The sequence below is a fragment of the Euleptes europaea genome, chromosome 1, assembly GCF_029931775.1.
Source record: "Euleptes europaea isolate rEulEur1 chromosome 1, rEulEur1.hap1, whole genome shotgun sequence".
NCBI lineage: Eukaryota > Metazoa > Chordata > Lepidosauria > Squamata > Sphaerodactylidae > Euleptes > Euleptes europaea.
Window position 1 is genome coordinate 155977068 of NC_079312.1, and position 27360 is coordinate 156004427.

General features: G+C 43.2%; 1 protein-coding gene across 1 annotated transcript; it reads left to right on the top strand.

The window, feature by feature from the left end:
- Positions 1 to 1183: 1183 nt before the first annotated feature.
- On the top strand, positions 1184 to 27360 carry DGKE (diacylglycerol kinase epsilon). The gene is made up of 12 exons (XM_056863162.1): positions 1184 to 1290; positions 1931 to 2408; positions 12630 to 12789; positions 15260 to 15379; positions 19274 to 19417; positions 20480 to 20637; positions 21467 to 21518; positions 23380 to 23493; positions 24282 to 24353; positions 25050 to 25177; positions 25422 to 25533; positions 27163 to 27360. The coding sequence occupies exons 2-12, from the start codon at positions 1954 to 1956 to the stop codon at positions 27352 to 27354; spliced, it is 1707 nt and encodes a 568-aa protein (XP_056719140.1). The 5' UTR covers positions 1184 to 1290; positions 1931 to 1953; the 3' UTR covers positions 27355 to 27360.

The following is a 27360-nucleotide window of genomic DNA, read 5'->3' on the forward strand; positions in this document are numbered from 1 at the left end:
GCAGCACCTTAAACACTAAGAAGTTTCTCATTCAAGCGTAAGCTTCTGTGGACTAGAGTCCACTTTGTCAGAGGCATATAATAGTTCCTGCCTGGGCAGGCATTTATATAGTGTCAAAGGGCCATGTAATGCAGAAAAGAAGAGTGCAATCTAATTACGTAAAACTCATACGTACTCAAGAGAAACACATTCACAACAGCACCTGCTAGCTATCTTAGCTTTGTCGAGCTAGTTAACACCGGCAGTGGATGAGGAACTCCATGCCCGATAGTAACCCTACTACCGTATGAGACCATGAGGCTTATGAATAAACATGCACGAGCTCCGACTGCCCGTATGTCATCTCAGCCCTCCTGCGTCTCTCGGTTTTGCTATTTCCCTCCAGCATCCCGAGTCCAACCTCTTCCTTCGACAGGCGGCTTGCGATTGGTTGCCTGTTTCCTAGCAACCCCCACCCGCGGCTTCCCTCCCGTCGCTGCTGCTGCTCCTCCTCCTCCTCCTCCCTGTACCAGAGAGCTCAGCGATGTGTGCTGCTTCCGCTTCCGCCTCTCCTCAGTTGCCCCGCGCCGGCTGCGATTGTTCCTGCCGAGGTTCGGGGGCCGTGCTGTTTGGCCTGAGGGGGTGGACTGGGGTGGGTGTTGCCTCGGTGGTGGTGGTGTTAGCGGGGCAGCAGCGTTATTGCTGGTGGTGGTTGGGAAGTGACGTATTAGAAGGGGGTTAACCGCCCCTGTCGGCATGAAGGGTAGTTACTACCAAGGGTGGGAGGAACAAGGGTGAGGGGGTGATCTATTTAACTAATAGCAGAGTAATAGTAGCCCTGAAATAAAGTTAGTTGAATAATGGAGTGACTTAAGGCGATTAAAAGGTTGAACCTGGTTTTTTTGTTTGTTTGTTTCTGAAGGTTTTGTTTTATTTTTGGAGGGGTTTTTTTTCTCCTGGCAACTGAGTTTTGCATACTTATATTTCACCCTGTGCATCTTGTGTTTATGTCACTCTTCATTTTTCCATATGTTCTACATAAAAGGGCTGCCTCATGAGGAGCTGCTGTATTATACCTGAAGGACTCAAATCTACAAAAGCTTATTCTGGAATAAAATATTCATTTTTAAACTGTTGTGAAGCTCACTGTTATATTTTGCTGGTTTGGTTTCAGGTGACTCAATTTGGAGTTGCTGCAGTTTCCCTTTGACTTTGCCCTTGTGGATTAGAAGTGACACAGCATGCACCAATGCACACTGGAAGTGGACAGAATCTATCCTTGTACCATCCTGGTTGTGAGTGTGTTAAGGGGTAATTTAACTGGCCATCATTAACCTTGCTTCTTACATTACTGGTTACACATGACTGGTTGTCTATAGTAAGGATATAAAAATTGCCTGTGTTGTATTTTTAGAGGTGTGTGTGTATGGTCTAGGATTGGGCTGTCTGCTATAATTTGCTTTTGTCAAAAAGGCTTTGTACTGGGGTTTTGTGTTGGGATGTTTTTTGTTTGTTGCTAAAACAGGAAACAAATGAGCTATATCTTTTAGCTTTTGAGATAAATTGCTATTAGAAAATTGAGATGTGGTGAATAGGAAATGGAGTGTCAAGGTTATAGTAATGTTTAATTTTCCATCCTTTCTAAGGAGTTTGAGGAGAAAAAATGTCTTTTCAGGAAACTGATGTTTATGTGTTTTAGGAAAGCCACAAATAAAAAGCAAAGGTCAGACTTATAGTGTGAGACCTAATCAGAGAGAGAGGCCAGCAAGGTGGTATACAGTAATTAAAGTGGAGATTAAGACAGTGGCATTGCTGAAATGAACTTTGTTAATAGTGACTTCATATTGAACTGTGAACTAACCTGTTTGGACAATTCAATTATACCAAACAGTCCTCTTATTGGCCTACAAGACCCCAAGTTAGCCCCCTGTCTTTTGTTCCTCTTTTACAGAGGAGAGAGTAAATCAGTAGAGGATGGAAAAAGGTGAAAGCAGCAGCCCGATCTCTTCTTCAGGACTGTTGGCAGAACGGAGTTTAGCCTTCTGGACTCTTTGCTCAATCATTGTGCCAATACTGATCACCTTGTGGTGCAGCTTTCGGCGATCACGGAGGCAAGGGCTGGTGCAGGACATTTTACACAAAGGCAAGCATGACTGGCAATACGTGGACCTCTTTAGCCAGCCCACCTACTGCTGCATCTGCTCTCAGCACATCCTCCAGGGAACTTTCTGCAACTGTTGCGGTCTGTGTGTCGATGAAGGGTGCCTGAAGAAGGCTGACCGTCGTTTCTTCTGCAAGGAGATCATGATGAAGGGAGAAAGTGGGGCCTCTATGACACACCACTGGATCCGAGGCAATGTGCCGCTGTGCAGCTACTGTGTCATGTGCAAGCAGCAGTGTGGCAATCAACCCAAGCTTTGTGATTACAGGTAATGCTGACGATACAAATGTGATGGCAATACATTACTTTAATGATACTGTTCATATGGCCAATTTGGCCCTGAACAATGTCACACTGAGATCAAAATAAAGAGAAAGAAAAAAGGAACTATCTAAGTTGCCTATAAGGAAATTAGTATTTTTTAATTGACTGGGAAAGAAATTTGGCGACTGCCAATGTAATATTAAAATCCACCCCTGCTAAAAGAACCCTCAGATTATCCAGTTTAGGGTCAGATTCCCAGATAAAAGGCTTTATCCATCTGTCTCTAGCCTTTTTGTGTCTTTTTGGCCAAAACCACATTGACGTACTCTCTCACAGTATGGTACCCTATTTAAATGACCTATTAACTCCCCTGATGGGATGGCATTCAGTCTAGCCAACATAAATAATCGTCTGTATCGTGGTATTTTCAGAAAATCAAAATACATTGGGAGGGATTGCGGCTAGACCTAGATATAGAGGTGAGCACACTCTACGTACTCTTATTGTAGTGCTTCAGAATCCAGTTTTTCCAAGCAGCTCGAGATGGAAGAAAGTGCTGCCAATGATCTGCGCTCTTTTAGGTCAGAAAGAGAGATTCCTAAAGACTGGATATGACATTCAACCAGTTTACTCCATGGGGTTTGATAGGAATCAGCTTGAAGAAGATGTAAATATCCGTTCAACTCTGTGAAGAAATAAATCTTGACCCAGAATTTAAAGGTTACAGCCCAAATCTGAGCTTCAAGGGAGCTAAGGCCCAATTCAGCATGCAGTGATACCCCAGCAACACAGTTAGGAGAACCAATAATTTTACGAAGAAAATAATTCAGAAGGGAATCAATAGATTAAATGTGATGGCAATGTTAAGGTAGTTATGGTGGTAGTGCTGTGTTCAGTATTTGTGCCCGAGACTCGACCACTGTAGTATGTCCTTTTGAGGCAAACCCTTGAAGATTGTTGTGTAGGCTATTGTTACAGAACAGAGTTCCCAGTGCACAAATGTGCTGTACTATTCTCTGTTGGCTATACTGACTTCCTGTAGCTTTCTTGGTTCAAAGTGCTCTTCAGTAGTTTTCATCTTCATGTCTCTTCATGATGTCTCCAGTCTGACAAAAACTGCTTATTTACTGTGTTTCCTCTATATCAAAAGAAAAGAGCCAAGGGCTTCCCAACCTCTGGCCTATCTCTTTCTGTAGAATGTATAAGATGTTTTTGTTAACTTAGACCCTGAATTCTAAGCAAGAGCTTATTCTAGCAGCTTTAAAATATCTTTGTATGTCGATTTTGGGGAAGGAGTAAAGATGCATTTCTCTTAATACTGTAAGGTGGCATAATGCCAGCTGGTAAAAATTCACCCACCTGGTTCATTGTTGCAAGTGTTGCTTCCATCTAACCACGAAGGGAAGCTTTACTGAACTGAAAAGAAGTTGACTGTCTTGTTTATCTTAAGATGTTAGTCATTAACAATAACTAATATTTACCAGCACAGGCTGGCTGGTAAAAAATTGTCTGGCTTTATATATAAGGCCCAAGAGTAACCGTTTTGGCCTATGGGGTATGGTTGAAAGATGAAAAGTGGTCAGATGTGAACATGATGCAATTCAGCAAGGATAAGTGCCAAGTTCTACATCTGGTAACAAAAATGAGAGACATGCATACTGGATGGGGGATACACTTCTGGGTAGAGGTGTGTGTGAACAAGCTCTTGGGATATGGGCAGACCGTAAGTTAAATATGAGCAGTCAGTGTGATGCAGCAACAAAAAAAGCTAATGTGATCTTGGGATGCATCAACAGAGGCATAACATCCAAATCGCAAGATGATATAGTTCCGCTGCACACTGCATTGGTCAGGCCACACCTGGAGTATTGTGTGCAGTTCTGGAGGCCTCACTTCAAAAAGTATGTGCTTTGGGCACAGGTTTTTTTTATTTCCCTAAAAGTCAGTTTGCTTGTGTAGGCCATCTGAAGCAATTTATTCTGCAGTCATCTTTGTACAATACACCTGCTGCATACTCAGAGCATGCACTGATCCTACCTCATTGCAAGAGACCTCTATGAGATAGATTCTTTTGTCTGTTTCTTAAGGCTGCTGTGCATAGTGCTATCTGACATCTGTATATGTGTATTAAAATGGCTGTTTTTGCAGGAATTCTGAGTTGATCATCTAAAAAAAACCCTACAAGCAGCGTACTCTTCAAGTAGAAGATGGAATCCATTTTAGTTTTTTTTTTCATTGGCAGCTATGCATGTAGGGTTTGGAGAGCTCTTGTGAGGTTCTCCAGCCAACCTCGGCAATCCCAAAAAGTCACTTGCTCAGACAGGCAGGTCTAAAGCAGGTAAACGTTTATTCAGGAGCCGCAGATACAGCATAAGCAATCCACAGGTTCAAAGCTGCTAATGACAAACCAAACTACAAAGCATAACTTTAAGCACAGAGTCATCCCAGGTGCAAAACCAAGTGGCCTGGGAATTAGGAGATAACTGTGCCTGGTAGGAAGCAGGGAGTGAGCAAGCCATAATACTGAAGCTGCCTGCTAGAGACTCAAGGTCAGAGCAGGGGGGGGGGGAGGCAAGGAGCTGGGACAGTTTGAACAGTTCAGAGAAACAAAACCAAAGGATAATTCTTGAACAGAAATGGGCCTAACTCATGTCAAGACATGCCTGGACAGCATGCCTCCTTACAGCTTGAACATCCAGATAAACAACACCACTAGACACACATGTACAGCAAAACCAATAGATACACTTGAACAGAAATAAGCATGACTCTTGGCATGACTCTTGACAGCTCTTGTGTAGCTTTAGAGGCTTAACCTGATTACAAATGTCCTGAAATTATTTTGACCTGAAATTATGGTGCTACTTCCATTTAATTTAAATAGCGGGGGTGGGGGGGAGACTAAGACTTCTGAGCGATGACCTCAAGGTGGCATGTTCATTGAAATGCGTACAGCCTGGGTCATGATGACATTCTACAATGCGAGCTAGAAAAATTAATGCAAGGAGTGGAATTTTTTTAAAATGCTGAATAATAAGTATGGCTTTTTTTCTTCCCCTCTTACAGAGTTATCATTCAGGGTGCTTAATAGCATAAACACCCCCAATATAAAACTGAAAGGCTAGCTGATAACCTTGGGGAAAGACATACAAATGACAGTTTTTCAACCACTGTGCACCAGTTCATGGTTTTGGAATTTCCCCATAAACTTCAAAAGGCCTATTTACACAGGCATGTCAGTACATGGTGGCTGTAGAAAAAGGCAACCCTGCTCAGGCAGTGTGTGGCAGGTTTGCCATCTCTCAGAAGGCACTGGGAAGTGCTGCCTCTCTGTGGATACCATGGGTGATGCGTCAAGGGGTTTTCATAGATAGATAGATCTTCAAACAGCCCCAGAAGGGAGTTTTCTGGGATTTCACCTTTACATTCATATCATAAGCAAACTTCCCTGAAAACAAATTCTATGGAGAAATGTCTATGAAGGATATAATTTGGATGCCTCATCCTGATCACTGCATCTGTGACTATGTCAGTGCAGTGCTGCTAAACCTGGCACTAAACAAAGGCATTATACAGGTATGCTGGCATAAATATCGGGTATTAGGACTGCAGTACATAAAACGTTTGCCAAACTGCAATTTTGATTTATGGCCCTAAGTTACCCCAGTGGGTAACAGCCTATGTTATGTGTAGATCAAGGGTCCCCAATCTTTTTGAGCCTGTGGGCACATTTGGAATTCTGACATGGCATGGTAGGCACGGCAACAAGATACCTGATGCAAGGGGCAGAACCAGCCACAGAATGATTAATGCAGAAGGTGGAACCAGCCACAGAACGATTGCCACAGTTTAACTTCAGTAATAATAGTGCAGATCTTTGTGCTGTGGTGGCAGCTGTTGCCAAAGCAACATTTTAAAAAAATCTGCACAACCAATCAGAAGCCTTGCTGAGCAAAAGCCCTACCTGGGTCCACCCACTTCCTAGAAATACTTGATGGGCACCAGAAAAAGTGTTAGCGGGCACTATGGTGCCCACAGCACTACATTGGGAACCTCTGGTGTAGATGCTATCATCTATTTCATGTGGATGGCATATGGTTATTCTGCCCATCCTTGAATATATGTGCAGGTAAGTAATTGCCAGGAGTGTGCATTCATTATACTTAGAAATTCTGTTTCCAAGCCATCAAAGTTCTACCCTAAGGGCCCATCATTTCTGCTTTGGGGCTTCTTTGCAGGAGGGTATGGGGGGTTGATTATAAACAGTCTCTTATAAATAATATTAAAATGCAGTAATTATGCAAATCAATATACACTATGCAAATGTGTGTGCTGCATACATTCATTCTGTAATTCTTGCTATTCTGCATGTTCTCTTTGGATTTTGCTCATCATGGAGGAGTGCTGATGCCCTCCTCCCCAACCACTGGAAATGTTGTTCAGCATACGTGGATTCTGGCTAGCAATCAAGTCATAAAGGCTAGAAATTGATTTTTTAAAATGAATGTGGAGAAGGAGAATTTTGCATCCAGTATGGAAAGGATGCATGTAGAACCCTTGCTAGAACTCCTACTTTATGGGAGGGAAAGAAGTTGAGAGGCCATGGTATCTCTTTAAAAAAAATGTTATGATTTTCCCACCCCCACCCCAATGAGGCATGTTTATTTGCTATTACCCTGGATTTAGTCAGACTAAATGGTACCAGGTCTGCTCATCCCCAGAGACAGGCCTTATAAAGGGGCGCTCTATTCTGCCTCAGAGATAGAGCTAATCCACTCTGCCATTACCAATCACAGCTACCCCTCACTCTGTCTGCTCCTTTTTCCTGAGCCAGACCTGAGCTGTCCCTGCCTTCTCTGTCTCAGACAGAACTCCACTCTCCTGTGCTTCCCTCCAATATTCCAATCCCCTCCTGAAAGGTGATTGGATGTTGGAACAGCACTCCTGTGGACTCCTCTGAGTGGCTGTTTTTCTTTTCAAGGGCAGGACAGCCCCCTGTCCGTCGCAAATGTACTGTGACAGCTATCTGACTTTTTTTTAACTCCCCTTGGAATCTTTTCTGAAACCATAGTGGCATGTAAAAACTGCTCTGTAATGTGTTGGTAAGAGCAGATGTGCCAGGGGGCAGGGTGACTATAGCTGTGGTTGTGAGTGAAAAGCGGCATCTGGATTAGGTGAGCGCTTCAGAAGTTAACCAAGGACAGCACTGTTGAGATGTACATCTGCCTAGAAGCCACAGGTGCTTATGTAGAAGCCATGCCACATATCCTAGATGTAAAGAAATGAGCTGTAGTTACTTATCTGTGAGGAAATGGCACTCTGTTCATGTGCAAAGGCATTTTTTGCTGTTAACTTGCATACTTTAGAGCAGAGCACTAATTCTCAAAGCAGGTTCCTGGGCTGAGCCCTGGCTCAAAGTAAGCCAACACAGAATGCTTGTATAAATACCATCTCTAGTTCTTGGGAAATGCTGATGAACTCTGCAGCCAGGCTTATGACCAACTTTGCAGCAACTTTTTAATACTCAAAAGTGGTTTGAGGATATGATGCAATAAGGTTTCTATGTACCAAAATAAGAGTGAGAATTTACGCATTGTTGGAAGGTCAATGTCTTGGTCTTGAAGCAACTACTTAATCAAAACCCCAGTATCTCTCTAGCTCTGTGGAATGCACCACTGCTGTTCTAGTTTCTAGCTGGATTAGCACAGAGGGCACTATAAATAGTGTCCAAGGCTTTTTGAATCTTGTGTTCAGGTTGGAACTGTGTTTGGAATTGTACTTGAATAATAGGAGTTTAAGCATCCTGTTACTATTTTCCTCTCTCCCCATCCCCCAATACTTGTTTCTGCGGTCTTGATCTTGCTTCAGGGGTATGGCGTCAGGGCCTGAATATGTGGAACCTGAGTGCTAATTTTACAAAATTCTGTGAACCCAGTCCTCCTTTTCAATTTAATCTTGAGAGAGCTAGTGCGGTATAGTGGTTGGAGTGTCAGACTAGAACCTAGAACATCCTGGTTCAAGTCCTCACTCAGACATGAATCTAGGAGCCAATCACTCAGCTTTTTAAAAATTAAACTTTATAGTTCTTTGTTTTCCATGTAGAATTATAATTTGTGTGTGGGTGTAAAGCACCATCAAGTCGCAGCCGACTTATGCCTGCCCCAGCAAGGGGTTTTCAAGGCAAGTGATTAAGCAGAGGTGGTTTTCCATTGCCTTCCTCTACAGAGTCTTCCTTGGAAGGGAGACTTCTAAGTACCGACCCTGCTTAGCTTCAAAGATTGGGCTATACCTTGCTAAATATTAGCCACACTCATTTCCTGCCCCCAAATGGTCCCAGCTTTAAGTCCCTAAAATGTGCCACTTTCACCTGCTGGGCCATATGTTGCCCGTTGGTAGCAAGGAGAGTTATACAACTGCTTACTGGAATGATTTCTCCTGTGTTCCTGGATATCTGCCCCCCTCCCAAGTGAGCCTTAAGCCATTAATGCCAAATGAGCTTTCGTGTTTGTAGCCAAGGCTGAGTTAAAAGTTTTATTGTTGCTCAGACTGTTCAGCTTGAATTAAGGACCTCATTCACTTTTATCCTCTGTGAATCCCAAATATGTAGCATTTTGCAATATTTTAAAATTAATAAGCTGGAGCCAAAGTACTCAGTGTGCCTTTTCCAGCAAGAACACCCAATACATTTATTTTCCTGCATAGGCAAATATATTTATACCTGGTCTCTTGTTCTCTCTGTGCTTACTATTTGAGGATGTAAAGTTAGTAATATATTAACAGATCAGCATTGCTTCCTGGTCATGGTTAAAGCTTCCCCCTAGCCTTAGTATTTCTTTTGGCATAATACCTATATCTATACACAAAACATTTTATCATTGAAACGACTGATAGGCATATTTAAAACTGCCAACACCTTTCACTTTTTGAAACTGAACACATGAAATGATCTAATTAACAGATGTTCATTTTTTTTAGGTAGCTGTACCAGACAGTATGTAAATACAATATCCTAAAGGCTCCAACTGGGTGAAAAGAACCAGGAAAAACAGTCTAAAATAGTCACTTGTTCCTGAATGAACTCTGAGCCCCAAGGGCCAACTCAAACAGATAAATCTTGCAGTGCTTCCAAAAGGACTTGGTTTCTGGATTACCTGTAGTAGGAACCAATGAGATAAAATGGCTTGGGTGCTGGATTTTGACTGTAGAGTCCTGGATTCAAATCCCTGCAAAACCATTAAGCACATTGGGTCTTACAATTTAGTTGCCTGAGAGTGTGTCACTGGCCCAGGATCACCCTGTGAGTTTTCATGGCAGAGTGGGTATTTGAACTTGGGTTTCACAGATCCTGGTCTGAAATGCTAACAGCTGCTATACCACACTGGTTTCCCCAGTCTAATCTTCCTCACGTGGTTGTTGTGAAGGTAAAATTTGAGGAGGGAACTATATATATTGGCCTGAACTCCTTCCTTGGAGCAATGGTAAGATAAAAAAAAACAACTGATAGTTGCGAGGCAGCTGATGGAAACTATTCTCATTGTGGCCTTTTTAACCAGACTAAAGACTTGTCACGGTTCATGCCGTTGATGTGACTAGGCTCTTAGAAGAGACCACTTTCCTGAGAAGTGATATATTATCTTATTCAGCCAGTCACTAAGGCAGGACTCAATGATTTACTTACTTTTAAAAAGCAAGTCTTTTTCTTGAAGTGTGCCAAATAAATTTATAAACAGTGGGTTTCATTTTACCATTTATTTCACATAAAATATATCTTTGTGAACATTTACACTCTTAAAAACATGTCATAAATTACAAACATTATGATTCTTTTACATGTTCATTTATGCAAGCAGTTTCAAACAATCTTTATAAGCATTTTCTCTATTTAGGTTTTCAAACCTTAAACCTGTAATGCACTTCATTCAGGAATATATGAGTTACAGAAATCCTGTTAAAAGATGATTAGTACAATGGAAAAAGACCTGTTATAGTTAAAAGCATCTTAATTCAAAGTACCTAGAATATGAAACATAAGTTGTATTAAACCAAGTACAACCTTATATTATTTCTAAATCTCTCCAGCTCATATGCTTAGCTTAGAGAGATTTATAAAGGTCCTAACTCATGTTTAGGATATTCAAACCTTTTCTGTAAGAACATAGAATCTTTTCAATGTTTCCATGTTCTTGCAATATCTCTTTTTGGTATATGCAAAGGTCAGAAAATCTCTGGTTTCTAGTTTCTATGAGAGCTGAAGTCTAAAAGCTCTTTAAGTATTTCATGTTAGATTATGAAACCATAGAGAATTCTTATATTGGTCTTAGCCTATGGAAAGGCCTCTGATCCATGTTAGGAACAGGATTATGTGTATGCAAAGCTGAAGTCAGTCAGTGCTTTTATAGTTCTGTGTAGCTTTAATAACCAAGAGTTCTTACTTACAACTCTGTTTTGAGGTCTCTCTGATTATGCCAGTCTTAGAGAGAACCTTTTATATGTGAACCTATAGTTCTGTGTGAGAGCTCAACAGCTCCATGGATTAAGGTCCATGTATATACTATACTGTGTATGTTCTGTCTTTGTAACTGAGTGCAGAAGCGTTCCCTGCCCATTGGGGAAACCTCTGGCTCATGCCCTGAGAGATATCTCTGGTTGCTTAGAGGAATCTCTAAGAGTATCTAAGAATCATGTTTCTAATCTCTCCAGTTCTGTGACTGGGTTTCACAACTTCCTTGTTTCTTAAGGAAAGCCAAGCTGGACTATTTAGATCTTTTACTGAGAACTCATTAATCCTTGCTGGAGTTAATGAGATGTCAGTGTTCCAAATATGGAATGATCCAATACTTTTAGGCCCACAGTAAGGTTAGTAGGTTTTCTAAGAGTCTCCATCCTTATGGAATAGTCTGCAAGTAGTCATTTCAGACATCAAGCCTTAGCATGTCATCTTGAAATGAATCTCCCTCAAGAGGAGTCTTTCCCGTTCTCACAAGAAGTCTTGTGAAATGTTAGAGTTCCATCTCATGTAAGAAATGGAAGGATAGAATGTCATAGCCAGACAACCAGTGTTGTCCTCTACCAATCATTCTTCCAGGTTTTACATCGTTGAGATGTGTGGAGAGAGTGAGGTCAGACAGCCTAAGCCATCTTCCATCAACTCCTTAATTTCTACATCTTCATGCAAGAGATGAAGAGAGTGAGGCCAGACAACCAGGGTCGTCCTCCACCAACTCTCCTCACTACTGGCTGTGCAGCTCTCCCTTATATTCACTCCAGTTCAGTGTTATCTGATATGTGGGTGCCCCTGCACCTGTGGAGTTTGGGATAAAGCATCAGCGACCTTAAAGTGCTTGCCTTCTGCACCTGTGGAATAAAGAGTTATGATACTTAACAAGGCATTAATACTGCATCCTTGTAAGACCATATTTGGACATCCACATCCTCTGTGTCTATTTTACTAAACCATAAACTATTAGTTTTTAGCTTCACAAGTACTTTATATATTCAATTTTAACATCATTGTCATCTCCAGCACAAGACACATTTAATACATTCATTTGTAAATCAATAATATAATGTTAACACCTTTAAATCATAAAACATAATGATAATGATATGCCTACATTGCATTACACAACCTTGCCTTGACTAGCCTTGCAGTTTAGAGGTTAGAACTTTACTACCCCATTACATCATACAGCATCTGCACATTTCACAATCAGCAGTGTCCTGAGGCATATTCTTCCTTCCTCCTCTTCTTATCTGTCCTTACTCCAAGACTTAGGGGAGAAAGACCCTCAGTTAGTGGAACTGTCCAAGACAGTAAGATAGCTGGCTTATGTCCTTGCAGCTGTACGTTTATCTTATCCAGGTCAGGGAGGCTTTTATTCTTAACATTTGGGCTCTATATGAATGTCTGATAGGCAAATTTCGTATTTTATTCACTGTAGCCTATGACAGACTGGGCACTATTGTTATAGGAGAATCCTCAGAGAGCGTAATAGCAGACAGTGGGGCTTGGTTATATAGGGCCTTTGCTGTTTGGACACGTTGTAATTAATAACCCCATACCGTGAGTTATACCTGGATGGAAATATTGAAAACAGCTCAGGTGTGAGTAGAGCATGTAATTTCTGGCACAGGATAGAAGACTTGTTGTATCAGCCAAAACCATATGTATGCTTGCAAGCTGTAAGAAATAATCTCTCTCGCTCTCTCCCCCTTTCCTCGTTAGGTGCATTTGGTGTCAGCACACGGTTCATGATGAATGTATGCAGAATTCTTTGAAGAATGAGACCTGTGATCTGGGAGAATTTCGCAACTTAATTATCCCACCATCTTATTTGTTCAGCGTCAGTCAGATGCGTAAAGACAAAAAAATGGACTATGGGAAGGTAAGTCTTGCTTCATTATATACCTGTCAGCTGTGAAATTTGAAAGTTTGCTTGGACTCTGCTAGTGTGACACCTGCTTTGTGTGTTCATTCTAATCTGTGGATCCTTTCCTTGGGGCAAGGGCATTTGTATAAATGCCTTCCTTCATATGATGTTTTAAATAAATAAATAAATAAATGTATTTAAACCCTTGGTCAAAATATCTACAGACCTCTGCATCTCCTTCCAAGTACCCTCTCTGGGGCCTGATTTTACACATGCAAGGAAATGAGGTGGTAAAATGTGCTGTGCCATATCAAACTACCAGCGGAGAATTCTGTTTCGGAGTGTTCTCCTATGTTAACTCCCTGCAAACAGAAAAGCAGCAAAGCATTGGGAGGGGGGTAGACACTTTCTCTCTGCTGCACTAGTTTTCTGATCGCATGTATGTTTTTGTTAACACAAAGGAGCTTTCCAAACAAATCTATCACCTCCATGCCAAAGTGGTGCAATTCGTTGTGCCGCTTCAATGTTTACCTACTCCTGCATATGTAGATCAGGCCTTGAATGGGACAAGTGGAAAGAATTGGATCCATGTGGGGTTTCTTTAGAAAAACAGATAAACAGGTTTGTTTAGAAAACAGATAAAAGGAAGTATTTTTTCACACAACGAATAGTTAAATTGTGGAACTCCCTGTCCCAGGATGTGGTGAAGGCTGCCAGCTTGGAAGGCTTTAAGAGGGGAGTGGACATATTCATGGAGGAAAGGGGTATTCATGGCTATTAGTTAGAATGGATACTAGTCATGCTGCATACCTATTCTCTCTAGTATCAGAGGAGCATGCCTATTATATTGGGTGCGGTGGAACACAGGCAGGATAATGCTGCTGCAGTCGTCTTGTTTGTGGCTTCCTAGAGGCACGTGGTTGGCCACTGTGTGAACAGGCTGCTGGACTTGATGGGCCTTCGTCTGATCCAGCAGGGCCTTTATTATGTTCTTAAGTTCTTAACTGTGTATACTTTATCTGCTTGGGTTTCTCTTGAAGCATTGGAAAACTGCTTCCTTGTGGTGTTTGCCTTCAAGATAGTAAAGACAACATTAAATTGGAAAGAAAAGAGGGAATGTGACACCAGGAAAACATTAAAATGTAAGAGAACTGCTGGAAGTGGAACAGACTGATTGATGCCCAGCATGAATGCAGTTGGTGTTGCTTGGCTTTTTAAATCTGTCAAACTCATCTAGCTTTGGAAAATGCCATAAAGCTAATCATAATGCTTGGTGTGTTGACTTGAAATGAAACCTGCTGATTGCAAAGGAACTTGCTTAAGATCAGTGCGATGTTGTGGACTGGTGTCTAATATCCCAGCTCATATATGAGCTCACTGGTAGTTGCGGCCAAAATGTGCTTTCGTGTGAATTAGTTCCCATCTGCAAAATGGCAGTACTGCAGTCCTTGCAGGGTTCTTGTGAAAATGACTGAAATAGGGGTTGCAAAGCATTCTGCATGTAGTGCAACTATAGACAGGCTTCTTGTTGATTAAAACTTGAACATAGAATTGTGAAAAGTGGGATTGTACCTTTGTCCTCAGATCCAATGGCTTATCAGACAATTTTATGATGCACTTGCTTTTAATTTCCCACTGAATCCTAAGTAAAGTCTTAAAGCCCATCTAAAATAATATCAGTAAGAGAGCAAGGTAAATAAAAATGCCTTCTAAACCAGAGGGTTTGGGGGGGATCCACATAACACCATGCTCTAAACCAGGAGTGTCAACATAAGTCCCGCGGGCCAGATTCGGCCCCTTGCAAGCTCTTATCTGGCCCATGAGCCAGCCGAGGCAGCTACCCCTTCCAATCCTGATCTGGGCTGGCAAGGCATGGCCCGGCTCAACCAAGTGACATTTATGTCATATCCGGCCCTCATCACAAATGAGTTTGACACCCCTGCTCTAAACATTGTCTTTCTAGGTGATCCCTGAACATGTTCTTTCCCAAGCCTGGTCTGCTGCCATGATTTTTGGAAGGAAAATTGTCCAAGCACATTATCATGCTGTCTAGAAGGAATGGCATGCATTTTCCTTCCTTGCAGATGCTACCCATCCCTCCCCCTGAAACAATGAAGAGTTCTGGAAGAACTGAAAAGTTCATTTGTTAATTTGCAGCACTTTGGTATTAAAATACCATTATTTCACTGTTCTTGGTTTCTTTTCATGATTTTTGAAAAATGAGTAATGTTAAAGCACAAAAAGCAGGCCATGGGTGTGTGAATTAGCCCTTTAGTCTAGTATTGAATTGGAGAATGTGTGCATGATGCAAATTGCTAAGCTGTTAGTTTTTATGTAACAGTTATTCTGTGCTGGTTGTAAAAAGACCCTATCCCTTTCATAATTGGAGGGTGTGAGCTTCCAAACAGTTTAAAGGAAAAAGAGAAAAAGTTCCTCTGCTTTATCACTCAGATAAAATTGTAAAAATTTGCTCTTTTTCTTGCAGTTAGCTTCCTCCTACAGAAAAAATTGGACTCCATTAATAATCCTGGCTAATACTCGGAGTGGGAACAATATGGGAGAAACATTGCTGGGACAATTTAAGACCTTGCTAAACCCAGTTCAGGTAATTGTGCTGGCTCAGTGAAATTGTGGGCAGGGCCCTATTATTGTCAAACTAAAAAAATTAAAACTATTTTATCTATAACTCAATTTAGGCATCCTCCTAAAGAACAAGATTAATGAAAGCATGGTCATTCATTTTTATAATGTTTGTTTGTCTCTTTGTTTATCACATAAATGTGATATGAGTGTTTTGTTCCAGAACTTGTACTGCAATCTTGCAAATTATTTTATAAAAAAAAATACTAGCCTGTTTAAAATGTTAGTGGCTTGCTTACTGATCCATATGTGATGATGGGGTATCTATAACCTTAGGCTAATCTACATACGCAGCAGAATGAGGTGTGGTAGAATGCATTGTACAACTTCAAACTGATATGGGAAGGGGGGAATAATGCTTCCATATACAGATAAACCTTTCTGAAATATGAAACATACCATCATAAGAAGTAGACTTGATTGTTTCTCCCTCCTGGGGCAAGTGTGTAGATATGTATATGGGGAGGAGCTTTCTGTATCTCTGTAATTCAAAGGAGCGCAAAGATACCTGTAGAAAAATCAGGGCTACAGCTGCACAGGAGTAGGCTAGGGAAATGCCAAGGTTGGCATTTCCAACATGTTCATGGAGCTGCAACAGTACCTCCAAACTTAGCCTTGTTATGCAAAGTAGTGTAGAGATTCTTGTGAACAATAATAGACCATGTCTTGTTGAGAAGAGGTAAGTAGCTAGCTTTCTATCCCAGAACTATCTGGTTCTTGGCAAGGTGGTTTAGAACAGTGGTCGGCAAACTCATTAGTCAACAGAGCCAAATATTAACAGTACAACGATTGAGATTTCTTTTGAGAGCCAAATTTCTTAAACTTAAACTATATAGGTAGGTACACTGTTTATTAACTTAATAAACTTTAATTAATAATAATTATAATAATAAAGCCACCAACACAAAATAATTACAATTTTTAAATTGATGACAAAAAAAATACCTCTCCTCTGAGCTGGCAGCTTGGTATCCCTGACACAGAGATCTGAGCAAGTAGGGAGCCAGCCAGCTTCCTCCTCGGCCTCCACCCTTGTGCTGCTTTATACTCCTACCCCTTTGTGCTCCGATCCCATCCACCCCAAGCCAAGGCTATAAACACCCCCTTCCCGTCCCTCTTCCTCTCCTTGTTGGGAGAGTCTCTGCAGAGGGCGGGGGTTGCTCTTTAGACCTGCCCTGGCTCTTCTGCCCACCCTGCGCGTGCTGGGCTCGAGGCAAGGGCTTCCCTTCTTAGGTGCGCTTTCCTCGCGCCTGTTCCCTCCCCCCCTCCCCACCAGTTTACCAAGGCTGCTGGGGCTGGTGCCTCTCCGGCCTGCCAGCCGTCCAGGAATAGCCCCCCTCTGTCGCGGCTCCCTCCTGCCAACCAGCTGAGGGGCGGGCTTGTCAGCCACCACCCCGAGGTTCCGGCTTGGGGACTGCGGGCCATTGTGGCTGCCGCAGCGCCTTGTTTACTGGGCGGGCTCCGTCGGGCCGCTTCCCCCGCTCACCAGCTGACAAGCGGGCCTTTTGGCGGCAGCTGGGGCTTCCGGCAGGTTCACCGTGCTGCGGGGCGGCGATTGTGGTTGGTCCCCGCATGTTGCCTCCGAGAGCCCCCTTCCAGGTAAGTGGGGGTGCGAGGATTCCTCCCCCCACCCCTGGAGGCTGCCGTCGGGAGCGGGGCCTGACGAGGCGTCCCGAGTGAAACTTGCCGTCGTTGTCGTCGCCGCCGCCTATCCCGCCCAAGCGGCCACGTGATGCGACCCCAGAGCCGGATGGGCGCAAGGGCAGGAAGTGACTGTGGCTGCAGCAGGCCCGGGGCGGCGTGCATGCGCCACACCCGGCTTTTCCCTCCCTCCCCCGCCTCCTCTCCCCCCTACTCGGAGAACACACACAGGTGCCGGCTGCCGCCTTCCCGCTGGGGAATAGAAAGTTGGCCGGCCTGCAGAGCGCATGAGCGTGCGCCGCAGTGCCGCGAACTCTTGCCGGCCCACCCGCTCGTGTGGGCGCCACCGCTGCGCTTTCGAGTGGCAGGAGCTGTGCGGTGGAGCTCGGCGCTCCCGGCTCGCGCTGGATGTGGGGTTGCTCTTTACCTGCTGCGGCCCCAAATAAAACCATCCCGCGGTTTGCAGTTTCTGAGGGGAAGGCTGCTGCCTTCCCGCCGGGGAATAGAAAGTTGGGCCGCTGTGGAAGGTGCTGCGGCACTCCCGGCTCACGCAGGCAGAGCCGCACTCAAGGGGCCAAAGAGGTTTGGCCACGGTTTGCCGACCACTGGTTTAGGACAACTGCTAGGTTTCCTGTTCTTCAAACTTAATCTGTTTTAGCTTGAGTTATAGCAGTTAAGGACTGCTCCCCAAGTTCCTGGTTGTTGGCTTCTTAGAGTTCCCAGGACAAGGAGTTAACAAACTTCAGTGCAAGAAGCCAAGTGAGTAGGGCCTATCCCAACCTTTCTAAAGCAAAGCCACTCCCTTTCTCTGCCACATACATCTGGTCCTCAGGGTTTTTTTCCCTTTCTGTGGGACAGGGTGGTTTGAAACTCAACCATGAGTACATCCTCATATTTTGAGAACTCATAGGAAAGGCAATAATCCTGCATGGATGATAAACGGGGAACAATGGCTTGCTTTCTCTTTAATGACAGGCTCGGCTTCCTTGAGCTTTCATGCTCCACCTTCTGCTGCTCTGAACCTTGAGAGACATGGGAAATCTTGTTTTAGCAATGGCCAACCGGTCAAGGAGTTGCATCTAAAGTTTTGTAGAAAAGGGCAAGAGTCCAGTAGCACCTTAAAGACTAACAAAAATATTTTCTGGTAGGGTATGAGCTTTCGTGAAGAAGTGAGCTGTGGCTCACGAAAGCTCATACCCTACCAGAAAATATTTTTGTTAGTCTTTAAGGTGCTACTGGACTCTTGCCCTTTTCTACTACTGCAGACAGACTAACACGGCTACCCACTGTGAATTATCTAAAGTTTTATGTGAGAGAGAGACATGTGTCCATTGCCCAGCCTGCATTTCTTCAGCAAAACCCATCTAGTTTCTCAGTTTTTCAGTCAGCTTCAAGTGAACTATCAGTGCAAACTCCTGCTTGGAAATCTGAGAGGTGTTTAAGAAGAGAGGCGTCAGACACAGTCTCTTGGGCATTTTTAAAAAGCTGTATATTTTCATCAAAGCTTTTCTAAAATATTCAGCTTTCTTTGGAAAATAGCTGCAGCCTTTTCTTTCTCTGTTTTGTCACTTGAGCCTGACTGGGGTAATGATACAGGATGCTCTGACAGAAGCCTGCTGTTCCTTGAGCTTCCTGTTTTTAAACTTGTACGTCTCTTTGTCTTAATCTCAAAACACAGTTATTTCAGTCTGGGCAAGCCAGGATCTTGATGAAGTTGTCTAAGAGATGGTCTGATTTATTTTATGCCTTCTCCCTGCCTCTCTCTGGCCTTTTATGCAGGGATGTTTCCCCATGGTTCCCCACCCCCCAACTGCTTTGGGGCTTCCTTTTCATTATGCATGCCTTTTCTGCCCGTCAGAGGTCAACTCGCTCTCCCCACGCATTTTGCCCGCATTTTCCAGAATCTGGCTAAAACAGCATCTGGAAAATGCAGGCTAAACATGACGGGCAGAAAAGGCATGCATAATCAAAAGGAAGCCCCAGAGCAGTCAATGGGGGTGATCGTGGGGAAACATCCCTGCATGAAAGGCAACAGTGTCTCCTAAAAACATGATAGTTGAGCATCGCTGCATAGATTTAAACTCTGTACAGGATTAACTTTGTAGACTGTTTTGTAGAGCGGAGCATCACTTTGCACTTTGAAGGGGATATTCAGCCTGTGCAATGCAATCTTGATGAGGGCAACAAGGATAAGCTCTCTCTCTCTTCCTCCATATAGATTTTTGAACTGACCAAAACCACCCCTGCAAAGGCGCTTCAGCTGTGCTCTTGGCTGCCTTTCAATTCTGCTCGAGTCCTTGTCTGTGGTGGAGACGGCACTGTGGGCTGGGTCTTGGATGCGATTGATGAAATGAAGATCAAGGTATGGTGTTTCTGTGTGACTCTTGTTAGTCTTGTCCACAAGTTCATTTTTCTGCTGACTTGATGTTCAGTTTCTACCAACTTTTGGTACTAAAACATTTCGTTACTTGCTAGGGCTTTTTTTTTTTTTTGAATCTTGACCTTTAAGGACTTTCTCCAAGATCCTTAACCACCACCCCCGCCCAACATACACATGCACTTTATACTCACAATAAACAGTTTGCTTTACAGCAGAATGAGAGATTAAACCCAAGCTTCCCTGATAGTAGTCTGAAACTCCAGCTACTCTCCTGGATGTTGATAGGTGCTCCTCAGATGGAGGGGTCTTTTGATTTTCCTTGGTTCTCAGGTTGATGCCTATCCTGGCATTAGAAACATGTTGCAATCTCTCTCAAGAAGCCCATTTTTTCACTTTGAAAATCCCTGTTACAAGCTTCCTCTGTGCAGCAAGGTCACGCTCCCCTTCGTAATAACTTTCTGGTTCCTCCCTTCCTTTCTTCCTCCCTTGGTCCAAGACTGCGGTCATAATAATAAAATTATTAAAAATAAAAAATAAATAAATAACTTTCTGGTGTGTCTTGTATTTCTGTTACATATGTAAGTGCTGTCAAGTCACAACCAACTTATGGTTACCTGCCCAGCGAGGGGCTTTCGAGGCAAGTGAGAATCAGAGGTGATTTTGCCAGTACCTTCTTCCACAGAGTCTTCCTTGATGGTTGCCCATCCAAATACTGACCATGCTTAACTTCCGAGATCTGACCAGATTGGACTGTGCCATACCATTCCACATCCCCTGTATTTCTGTTGGTTATTCAGATTACTGTACACACCTTTCCTCTTACAGGCTCTGTCCCCTTTACTCTTCTGTCATTAGTATATAGCTCTGCCATCTGCTTTTGTTAAACTCCCAGCTGGGCCATGTAATAATAGCCCTCAAAGCAGGTTTTCAGTTAATAGTATTTAATCTCTCTGAAACCGTCCAGGATTAACCATGAGAAGGTTGAAGAGCGAGCAGCTCTGTAACTTCGAGAGCCTTTAAAAATTGAGTTCTTCTATCTGGCAGGGGCAAGAGCGGTATGTCCCACAGGTTGCGATCTTGCCCCTGGGAACGGGCAATGACTTGTCTAATACCCTGGGCTGGGGTGCTGGCTATGCTGGAGAGGTCCCCGTGGAGCACATCCTACGCAATGTCATGGAGGCCGATGGAAACAAGCTGGACAGGTAAGCTGCAACGCAAAAAGTCTCTATATGTTTCAGCATCAGGGTTATTTCATCATCAGGATGCTGATGTTACATATTGGGTTCTGAATTCTGTGCCTAATTAATAGTGAGTTGGAGCCAAAGGTTCAGTTCTCTTAACAGTGGAGACGTCTTCCAGTGGAAGAGGTGTGTTCCCCCAGAGGGAAGCTCCCTGTCCTGGAGGAAGGCTCCATGCTTAGAGGAATTCAATCCTATAGCTTTGCATTATCTGTGTTATCTGTTTGTAATTACTCTCTTTAAATATTTGAAGGGCTGTCACTTAGAGGAGAGCAGGGAGCTGTTCCTGTTGGCAGCAGAGGATAGGACTCGAATAATGAGATACATTGTGGGCAGAAAGGTACCAACTGGATATTAGGGCGGAAATTTACACTAAGAGTGGTTCAGCAGTGGAATCATCTGCCTATGGAGGTGGTAAGCTCCCCCTCACTGGCAGTCTTCAAGCAGTGGCTGGACAAACCCTTGCCAAGGATGGTTTAAACTGATCCTTGAGGAGGAGGTTGGATTAGACTGCTCATATGACCCCTTCCAACTCTATGATTCTGTGGTCTTGGGATCCTGAAAAGAACTGTCCTCACTACCTATGAAAAGATATGTCCCCACTTATGCTCATCTGCTGATGCAGTCACAAAATGTATCTTTGAAGAAGGAACTTGTAATGTGCAGCAAGACAGTAGAGCTGAGTTTGTGATCTTTGTAACAAGGATTGTGCTTCTTTAATTAGGGGGTGCTTTAATGTGCCATTTAAGGTTTATTTGGAAAAACTGGTTTATGTGCAAACTTTTTCTTTCAGGTGGAAGGTCCAGGTAACAAATAAAGGATACTACAATTTAAGAAAACAGAAGGTATAACTTGAAAATTGATGAGTTTATATTGTGAGTAAATTACCATTAACCTAAGTGGGCAGAAAGTAGACCATGGTCAAAGCTAGCCAATTTCTAGTAGATCACCTTGGGTCTGCTGGGATTCTTGCAAAAGTTGACGTGCTAAGCGGATCTTGGTTTGATCCAGCCAGGGCACTTTTATATGTTCTGAAGCAACAATGCATATTCAAGATAATTAGTTATGCTTTAACTGTTACAGCCCCTTCCAACTCTATGATTCTATGACTTACATAATAAAACATTAAACATTATTAAAATCTAGCATTAAAAGTCCAGTCACAGCATAAAAACACTGAGCAACTTTAAATGAATTTAACCATTTCTAGGTAAAAGCACTCAAACAAGGATGTTAAGAGTCAAAAAGGGCAAGAGTCCAGTAGCACCTTAAAGACTAACAAAAATATTTTCTGGTAGGGTATGAGCTTTCGTGAGCCACAGCTCACTTCTTCAGATATCTGAAGAAGTGAGCTGTGGCTCACGAAAGCTCATACCCTACCAGAAAATATTTTTGTTAGTCTTTAAGGTGCTACTGGACTCTTGCCCTTTTTGACTACTGCAAACAGACTAACACGGCTACCCACTGTGAAGGATGTTAAGAATTAGCCCCTTAATTAAAAGCCTAGAGAAACAGAAACATGTTTTGATCTGGCACCTGAAAGAGAGCCTGAGAAGGCATTCCATAAGCAAGGAGCCGCTACTGAAAAAGCCATGTCTCTGGTTACCACCTGTGTCACTTCTGAAGGCAGGGGCGCGGACAGCCAGGTTTGGGAGGCAGGTCTTAACTGGTGTGGTGGGCAATATGGGAGGAGGCAGTCCCCAGCTGGCCTTAAAGGTAAGAATTGTGCCTGGGGGGGAATGGAAAGCCAAGGCAGATCTGTGAAAAAATGAACCCATGTATATATTTGTATATTTATAATTGTAAACAGAAATGTATATGCATTAGAATGAATTAAGGTCTTTATGTGTAGTTGAAAGCTGAACCATCATGCAAATCAGGGTTTGTAAAGCTAACCTATTAGAGAATAAGGATGGAAAATAGAGCTGTTGTACTGGAAAACGGGAGTACAACAGGTCTCTTAGCCTGGGAAGAAAAGAACCAATCAGGAAGCAGGGAGAATGTAGCAGTTTTTTGCCCCTTTTAGCAAAGTGTGATAAGAGCCAATCCCTAGTTAGAGTTTTCAATCCCCTTTCAAACAATAAGTAGGACTAGCTGAAGGACTTCAGAAAACAGGGACAGAGCTGAAGTCCAGGTAACTGCTGCAGAGCATTCCCTCAGGAGGTGGAAGGAGCCTTAGAGCTGGGGGAGCTGTAGAGCAGGGAAGGCTGAATAGCTGTGGAGAGAGCCAGGCCCAAGCAGCCTGATTACAGCCAGTCTCAAGGGAGTCCATGAAGGGAGCTGCTACATTATAGTCCAGAGAAGAGGAGATTCCCCTCTCCGTGAAAACACTGGCAGAAAAGTTTCAGAAGCTTGTAAGGCTGAATTAACATATAGAATATGCAGCACATTACAGTAATCTAACCTGGGTGTAGTCAGAGCATTGATTGATATGGACAGATCATGTGTATACATATAAAGCCTCTCTAGAGGATTGTGTGGCCTGCATTTGGGAACAGTTGAACATTCTGAACTGCAAAGCAGATGAATCTGTGAGGATTTCAAAGTATTGTAGTGTCCAAGCTCTGCCAATGTACATGAAGCAGGGGATGAGTTCTAGTTGTTGTTTTGTAAACAAAGTTGAACATAACTAGTGTTTTTGTTTTAGACTTTTTCCCAGGGATTTTTCAAACCTGTTATTCCATTCCTTCCCCCCTCACTTTGCAGGTCTTCACAATGAACAACTATTTTTCTATAGGGCCAGATGCTCTCATGGCTCTAAATTTTCATGCGCATCGCGAGAAGTCTCCTTCTCTGTTTTCCAGTAGGATTATTAACAAGGTATGCTGGGTAAAGTTGGGTTGCAGTAGGAACTGGGATATATCTGAAATTTCATAGGTATTTGCAACCTGGAAAACACAGAAATGCTGAAATACATTTTGAGTTTGAAATTTGATGCATTAAACTGTTATCCAGGTTTCATTATTCTGTTCTAGATGCTAACATTAAGTGACTAATAGGATCGAAAGATGGCAACATGCCTTAGATTTGGGAAATTCTAGTGCATGTTTTTCCTTCCCTTCCTTTCCTTAAGTTCTAAGAGAAGCTCAGTGTTAGTTTATCGATGATTTGACTGAATAGGCAAAACAGGACTTATAGGTCCAACATGGATACATGCTGGAAGTATTTTAGCCCTGATGTGAATGTTACGAATGCCCGGTGGGGCATTTGGAGATCCTGGCAAGATTTTCACCTCAAAAAATAACTGATAAATGTTTGCGTAGAATGACCATGGTCCTTGAAAATTTAACTAACTTGCCAGACAAAAAGGTTTATTCTTAATGTGGGGGGGGGGGGATGTATAATAAGGCAAAACATTTCAAAACATCATTGGAGTCATGGGTCTGTGAAACGTGTGGAATGTGCTTGTATGGAACACATCTGGATCAGGTTGTTCATGTGCAAGAGAAGGATGATCCTTTATCAAGGGATTGGAAGAAGAGATTTTTGCAAAGATTGTCTTTATAAATTCTCTTATAATATAATACGGCTGGAGGTCTATGGCTGATCATTTGGAAAACCTTCATGGTCTGCTTTCAGTAACATTCCTTTCTCTTTATTTTTTGTAGGCAGTTTATTTTTTCTATGGAACCAAAGATTGTTTAGTGCAGGAATGTAAAGATTTGAACAAAAAGGTTGAGGTAAGAGCTATTTTTGCTATTCCCCCCCCCCCCAAAGTCAGTTTGCTTTTTTCCTTCTTTCCAAGAAAAGCACTTCTAAAGTGTAGTGGAATCCAGAATGGAACGAGTCTAAGGCTTGATCTACACTTGTAGCAGAATGAGGTGGTAGAATGAGCTGACCATTTCTGCTTGTAGGTGGTGGGCGGAGGTCAATTTTTCATGCACTCCTAGTATTAAAACTTCCAGCAAATATGCATACAATCCGTGCACGGGGGGAAAGCCCTAGCACTTTGCATAGTATATTAATTTTCTATCGCAGGGAGTAAACTTTTAAAAATGTAATCCCACACTTGAAGTATGTAGTGGTACAGTCCATTCTGCTGCAGGTGTAGACATGGCCTAAGAATTATTTGATTGGAAGTGCACTTAGAGGACCAACTCCTGTCTTGGGTAGATGGGAATTGAAAGCATGCGATGGGCACTTCCTTAGAGAAGATTGGGGTGGGCCACTGAAACAGTAAGCCCTGGTTTGGTGTTTTGAATCCCCCTTCTTTCATGCTCAGTATAGCCTACTGGGCCAAAAAACCAGGGTTTCAAAATGTTCAGAATTGCTCTACTATAAGCAGAATTGCTGCTGTTATCTTTTTTTGGGGGGTGGGGGGTGAACCAGCTCATCCTTATCAAGTTACACTAACTCTTTGCTGTATGTTTTTAAAGCTAGAGTTGGATGGAGAGAGAATTGATCTACCTAATTTGGAAGGGATTATAGTTCTGAATATTGGCTACTGGGGCGGTGGCTGTAGACTGTGGGAAGGAATGGGAGACGAGCTTTATCCTCTTGCAAGGTAAGGATGCTCTCTTGTTGTACATGATCCCTTTCCCCATAGTTTTGAGTCCTTCCATCCAGGGAGTTGGTTCCTGAGTAAGGATGGCGCAATTGGTTTGCAAGAAGAAGCAGAAACAGCCATATATATTTAAATGTTGACTGCAGAGTTCCTAGGATGAATAATTTAAAAAATGGTACCCAAGGTAGCTTTATTTCTAGTAAACATCTCTGTTTCTCTTCTCCCCCCCCCCCCACATTCTTAGGCATGATGATGGCTTGCTGGAAGTTGTTGGTGTCAATGGCTCTTTTCACTGTGCACAGATTCAAGTGAAGTTAGCAAATCCTGTCCGACTGGGTCAGGCCCATACTGTGAGGGTAGGTGATATGTCAAGGCATAACCACACAACCATTTCTCAGCCTCTTATTTATTCATTCATTTCATTTGTACCCACCTTTCTCCCCTAAGGGTACCCAAAGTGGCTTATGTCATTCTCCATTTTATCCTTGCAAAAACCCTATGAGGTAGGTTAGGCTTATGAGTGTGTGACTGGCCCAAGGTCACCCATCAAGTTTCCATGGTAGAATGGAGATTCGAACCTGGATCTCCCAGATCCTTGTCGAACACTTTAACTGCTACACCACACTGGTTCTCAGGCTCTATTGTTCAGTGCTTTGGACCTGAGCTTCCAATGCATGACATTGGAAAATGCCAGGCGGCTTGACTGGTATTCTCTGCATCCCGAAGGCGTATCCTCGAAGGCAGCCATGCAGACTATGCATGTCTTAAGTCATATTGTGCACTTCATTCTATAGTGTGGACATGCTGGGCAAAGCAGGGAAGGAAAACCAGCCTAGGGCCCAGTGTGCTGAATAAATGCAAGGTATCCCTGAAGTCAACACTGGCCCATAAACAGGGGCTTTTATGTTAAAGACATCTTGGCTGGCTAAACTGCCGCTTCTGTCTGGAGTCTTCCACTAGCTTTCGTGGGGCAGCAGGGACACTCCTCAAACAAGTGGCTCTTTCATGACAGCCAGTCCAGTCTGGGATTCCTCTGGAGCCTCCCAGCTTTTTGTCATGAGCCACATGCATGATTTTCAGCACAATATAAAATCAGGATGAATCCACAAAAGGACTATGGCAGTTACCATAGCAGCCAAGTGTTTTTTCATCCTTGAGTTTTATAGCCCGTTCTGTCCCAAGGGGGTCAGAGCATATGAACGTGTTAAACAAATAGGGTGGTTTCCTGTTTTGAACAGAGAAAAAAGGTCCAAGAATTTGGACCACAGAATCATAGAGTTGGAAGGGACCACCAGGGTCATCTAGTTCAACCCCCTGCACAATGCAGGAAACTCACAACTACCTCCCCCACACACACCCAGTGACCTCTACAGAAGATGGCCAAGATGCCCTCCCTCCCATGAACTGCCCAAGGTCATAGAATCAGCATTGCTGACAGATGGCCATCTAGCCTCTGCTTAAAAACCTTCAGGGAAGGAGACCTTACCACCTCTAGAGGAGGTCTGTTCCACTGAGGAACCGCTCTAACTGTTAGAAAAAAGACAAAGCGACAGGAAGACAAAGCGAACATAGCAGGAAACATGAATCCCTTTACGTTAATTTGACATCACCTGCAGCTTTGACTCAAGGGAGTCTCTTTCTCCCGCCATTCCAAACACTCCCCAATTCCAATCTCGCTCTGAACCACTGCAGTTCTCCCCGTAGGCATAGCATCAGAAGTGCACACCTTTGTGCTGCCAAGTTTACAGTTGCACCACTGCACCACCAATCGTTGTGTCACTTGGGGGGAGGGGGTCCATGCTGGGATTTCACAAATCAAACTGTATGTTACTCGAGCATTTCTCCTTCTGTTTGCTCATTCTCACGAACCGAACTTCTAAAGGTATTCTGGTGCAAGAATAATGTAGCAGTTAGGCCTAATGAGCTTTTCCAGTTCCTGTGACTCTAAAACTTAAATTTTGCTTTTAACATCTTCCTGATTCCAGTTGATCCTGAAGAATTCAAAGATGCCAATGCAGGTGGATGGAGAACCCTGGGCACAAGGGCCTTGCACTGTTACCATAACTCATAAGACCCACGCACTGATGCTGTCTCACTCGGGTGAACAGACAGATGATGATGTGTCCAGCGTATCTGAACAGGAGCTAGCCAAGGATCAGACGGATGAAGACACATAGGCCTCG

Bases quoted from the DNA above. Each gene is read 5' to 3' on its own strand.
- DGKE (XM_056863162.1), top strand. From the start codon at position 1,954: ATGGAAAAAGGTGAAAGCAGCAGCCCGATCTCTTCTTCAGGACTGTTG. The intron at 12,790-15,259 runs GTAAGTCTTGCT...TTTTTCTTGCAG, and splicing joins AAAAAATGGACTATGGGAAG to TTAGCTTCCTCCTACAGAAA. The intron at 20,638-21,466 runs GTAAGCTGCAAC...TTTTTCTTTCAG, and splicing joins GATGGAAACAAGCTGGACAG to GTGGAAGGTCCAGGTAACAA.